This window comes from Montipora foliosa, chromosome 3, assembly GCF_036669935.1.
Source record: "Montipora foliosa isolate CH-2021 chromosome 3, ASM3666993v2, whole genome shotgun sequence".
NCBI lineage: Eukaryota > Metazoa > Cnidaria > Anthozoa > Scleractinia > Acroporidae > Montipora > Montipora foliosa.
In genome coordinates, this window is record NC_090871.1 from 49567009 (window position 1) to 49571795 (window position 4787).

Genomic DNA, 4787 nt, shown 5'->3' on the forward strand with positions numbered 1-4787 from the left:
TACATTAACAGACATAGCTAGATGATCCCTTGATTTGAAGAATGGTGTATAAAATAATATTACTTTCAAAATAAACAAATCATTGTTACTACTTTGTCACAAAGGGCCTTGAGTATAGATAAACAGCTGTATTTTCATACACCAAAACATAACCCCAACCCTTTATACTTTATACTACACCAATCTTTCTGCATGGTGGCTGCGATTGTGAAAGAGTATAGAATAATAATTAATCACTTACAAAATAAAAAAAAAATGAAAAATTAAATGAATCATTTACAGCTTTGCTGTAAGCTTGCATAGAAATTTATACATGACATTGTCATGATTGTATTGACAAGTCAAAAAAACGTTCTTTTGGAATTTGGTCGTCGTACATGTAGCAAGGCTAGAAAGGCTTATTGGCATTAAAACAAAATATTTTATTTGGCTGCCATTATGAAAGAGGTCAATAATATTATGTGTGTAATCTTAGTAGAAGCGTGGTGAGGTACAATCTACAATAATTGTTAATGTAGCATGCAGCTTTAAACTATGACAGTCATATTAACTGAAGAGGCACTAAATAACTTGTGTTTTTACCTACTACAGATTACCTGATTCTGTGCATGCGAAGCACAGCTGGCAGCAAGATTTCGTTGGTGACAGCTGCAACTCAGAACACAGTGATGATGACCTCCTGGCATATGCTGCGACAGCTGTTGGGGCTATGGAGGACAGTGATGAAGACCTATTTTCTGTCCAGCTCCCAGAATCTCCAGAGTCCTTTAATGAGGCATATTCACCCTCCAACAGGTCAGAGCATCTACTAGGTATCAGTAGTATTGCTGAACCTACTTTACAAGTCAATGAAGAGTCTAAGTGCAAGCGATTCAAGGCTGCACAAAGAAGACAAACCAGTCATGTTAAAATAGGTAAGAAAATTATACATAATACATGTATAATATTTATTGTCAGTGATATTGTAACCAGACAAAAACTAAATTGTACAGATAAAAACCCTTTACCCCTGTTGAATCACCTCCTGTTTATCTTGACGGATCGTTTGTTTGTTCAACCCAATTTTTGCATCTGTTTACACACTTTCAGTGGGTTCCTTCCCTCTAAGGCCCTTCATTGAACTTCCTCCTCCTAAATCACAACCATGTACAGTGAAGTGCAAAACGTAGGGTGTAAATGAACAAGGTTGATTGGATTGAAGCTGAATGTTTATAAACTAGCCTGCAGGATTGAGGGTTGTGTGGATCTTGTGCACTTGAAATACTACACTGTAAAATAATAAAATTAGTTCAAAATCAGCTTTGAAGAGTTCAAAACTTGCTAACTACTTCTTAAATTAATTAAAATCAAGCTCAAGTTCTCAACTAAACAGTCACGTTTTCTTCTCAATAATATTATAGCCAATAGAAGACACAGCAAATCTAAGGAGACCACCAAGAAACGAAAGATGTCAAGAAAGTCATCAAAAAGCAAAGATTCAGTGACTAATCAGGAAGAAGATGATAGCATGTACAATACATGTGCTTCTGTTGACTGTGTTCACCCTCATAACAAGCAAAAGATTGTGGATTGGGTGCAGTGTGATGACTGTGATGCCTGGTACCACGTCAAGTGCATGGGACTCACACTCAAATCAGTGCGACCAAAATCAGCTCTATTCCACTGTGGGTGTATGTACATGTAATTATTTGCTCTCACCCCAATCCATCTGTGTTGTGCACATTGTAGCTTTTTTATTAAGTTAAACTGAGTTCCCTCTTTTCTAGATTTGCACTTCCTGTTTAATCACCGAAAAGGCAGCAAGAGTTGACATTGTTTTCATTGTTAAAATATCACTGATTGTGAAGATTTTTTACATGTACTTGCTCCACATAAAACTCTCTTTTCTTATGCCAGAGAAAACTACATGTAACAAATATCTACCTAGCAGCAGTAGAACAGTACTGCTTTACACATGCAACAAGAAAATTATGTCTGTTTTATGACAAGGTCACCAGGAGGTTTGCTTTTAGAAAACAACTGACCATATTTGTTCAAATTTTATTTTCTGCGATTTTTTTAATTATACAAATCTCACCTTCAAGCATCTGTGGTTTCAAGTCTTGGCTTGGCATCGAAAGTTTGATTGATGGAAGCCAAAACGCAGTATTGGCCATTGGTTGTGGAAGACGAGATTCCCCAGAATTTATACCCTGGGCGCCAAAGGAATTTTTTCTTTTTGTTTTTTACAATTAATTTTATTGATTATTAAATAAAGAATACTTTGCTTCCAACTCAGCGGTCAACAAACGTTGATTTGGAAACACTGAGCCTCTTCTCCAAACTTGACAAAAAAAAAATTACTCTGGCACCCAGGGGTAGCAGAATTATGAAAATCGCAGTAATTACTATCAAGAAGGCCAAAATTGATAATAATAAATTATGATAAAATAATATACCCAACAGATAGTACTGTCTGCACTTTAATTAACAGACATTCTTCTCCACATGACCCTGGAAATCTCCCAGCAAATGGCAGGCTGCTCTGCTGGCCAAAATTTAATGTACCCTCACCCACAGGTTCTCTCGTCCATTTTTTTTCCTTGTTTGAAATTTCTTAGAGCACAGTGTTCTGTGGCTGTCACGCAACAAAATAAGCTTGTAGTTATTTGGGAAGCAGCAAATTTCAATCATTATGTTTCCTGCTCTCCATTAAAACTTAATTTCATGTATGAATTTATATATATGAATATTTCCTTTTAGTCTGAGAAACAAAAGCAACTTTTATACCTTTTTGTTGGGTGGTTTTTTTTTATACATGTAGCTGTCTTTTGTGTTTGAATGTTTTGTAAGCTTTCCAACATTTGGCCAATTAATTGGGTAAGGATCAGAGCCATATCATTTTGCTATCATGGCAATATCTCTTTCAATTGAATTTGGATACATGTACCACTGTTCCTTTAAAACATTATATTATTATTTTTCTCACCCAAGATGCAAGCCCGGTGCAATATTTTGACTGAGCAAAGACAACTGGTTCAAATCAATGAGTTTTTACTGGTGTCTTTGAAAGACGCTAATCATTCATCGTCTTGTTGAGGAAAAAAATCCTTGGATTTGAAGCCAAGATTTTCATTTCTCAATGTATCACATATTTTCTTAAGTTGAACAAAGGTGCATGTTACAAACTCTTAAGTTGAAACAAGAAAATTAAGTTTTATGTTTTTCAAGGTTGAATTTATTGATGGTGTTCTAGATGTTTTAAGAGACAAGAGTTTATTAAAATTATTGTTATTGTTATTTTTATTACCAGTCTGTTTCATCATGTACATGAAATTCAAATAAGTAATGATGAGTTTGAAAATCTCTATAAATTATTTTACTACAAAAACTATAGTTTCAATTTTATTAATTGTCTGCAATTATTAAAAGTTCTGTTAACGAAACATGTTTTCTTTTCCTCCAATACCCCTACATCCTCATATTATTATCTTACTGTTCTTTGGTTCCTCCATTGTAAATTAAGTGCAGTTTAATTAACTAAAGTTTAAGTAATTTCCAAACTCAATCTACATGTAACATATACAATTTCATGCACCACATCATTCGGTCATCACATTATCCTCATTTACCATATTCATAAATGGCAACCAGTAAATTATTCTTTCGTCTTTGTGCTAATCATCCTCACTAGTCTCATTTTGGAGCAAAAATTCTTTTGAATATTGTTCGTGCTAATGAAGCTAGTGAGGATGATTTGCAAAGGATCCAAATACAATAAAAACTGATAATAATAATAATAATAATAATAATAATAATAATAATAATTATTATTATTATTATTATTATTATTATTATTATTATTATTATTATTATTATTATTATTATTATTATTGTTATTATTACTTAGCCACCATTAATTCTACAGTGTATGAATATGGTCCATTATTTGGCATATCCCGAAGGGAAGTTTAAGGCAACCGGGCAGCTCAACTCAGTAGATCACTTTTGTTTTCATTTAAGTCTGGAACTCTGAAGATAAAAGTAATTCAACAGTTGCCCATGTCAGATGTTCCCTTCTGGTCATTAATCACTTTCACAATCCAATCTCTGCGTTCTTTTGGAAGGACATCTTCTGGAAGTGTTTCCAGTAGTGACTGTTGTAGGCTTACTGTTTTAGGACCCAGAATCAACTCATTCTGTGCCTTGTCCTTCACCAAGAAACCCTTGTAACCCAGACGTGCTGGGATTCGCCGGAGGTCGTAGGTGGCGTTGCATGTTCTTGCATTTTGGAGAAGCTGTTGAATTTTGCTGAATTCAGGGTGACTTGAGTCCACAGTCCACTGTGGATCTGGACGGCCAGAAAATATTAACAGGGTAACGAACAAGCTTCCTGAAAGAATCATATGATTACTCATTGGAAAGAAGAGAAACTGGTGAAACAGAGAAACAGGTGTTCTTCTGGGGTAAAATAATAATACAAAAAAAGATATAAATGTTTGCTGTCATGATGGGAATAGCCTTATTTGTAATGAAAGAAGACTCCTTGGGCTACTCTCTGAATTATCTACCTCTGGTCCCTGACCCTATGGAAAACATATTCAGAAGGGGGTCAACAAGGTTATTCCCTGATAGAAATGGGTATGGATCCATGTAGGCTTTTACTTCCATATGCAGGCTTAAGCCAGTCAACCTTCCTCCATCACTTTATCTTGCAATGTTTTAACCTGCACAAAGAGGTATGAGACTCAACCCGAAGAAGTGCAAGGAAATGGTTATTAACCTCTTTCAGTAAACCCCCTTCCCAC

At 35.0% G+C, this 4787-nt stretch overlaps 1 protein-coding gene across 1 annotated transcript in view; it reads left to right on the forward strand.

The window, feature by feature from the left end:
* Positions 1-4022, forward strand: part of LOC137997563 (transcription factor 19-like) — an 11333-nt gene extending 7311 nt beyond the window's left edge. Inside the window, exons 5-6 of the mRNA XM_068843637.1 lie at positions 592-914; positions 1401-4022. Coding sequence (XP_068699738.1) covers positions 592-914; positions 1401-1684 — 607 coding nt within the window. The 3' untranslated portion in view covers positions 1685-4022. The remainder of the gene's footprint in view (positions 1-591; positions 915-1400) is intronic.
* The last annotated feature ends 765 nt before the right edge of the window (positions 4023-4787 follow it).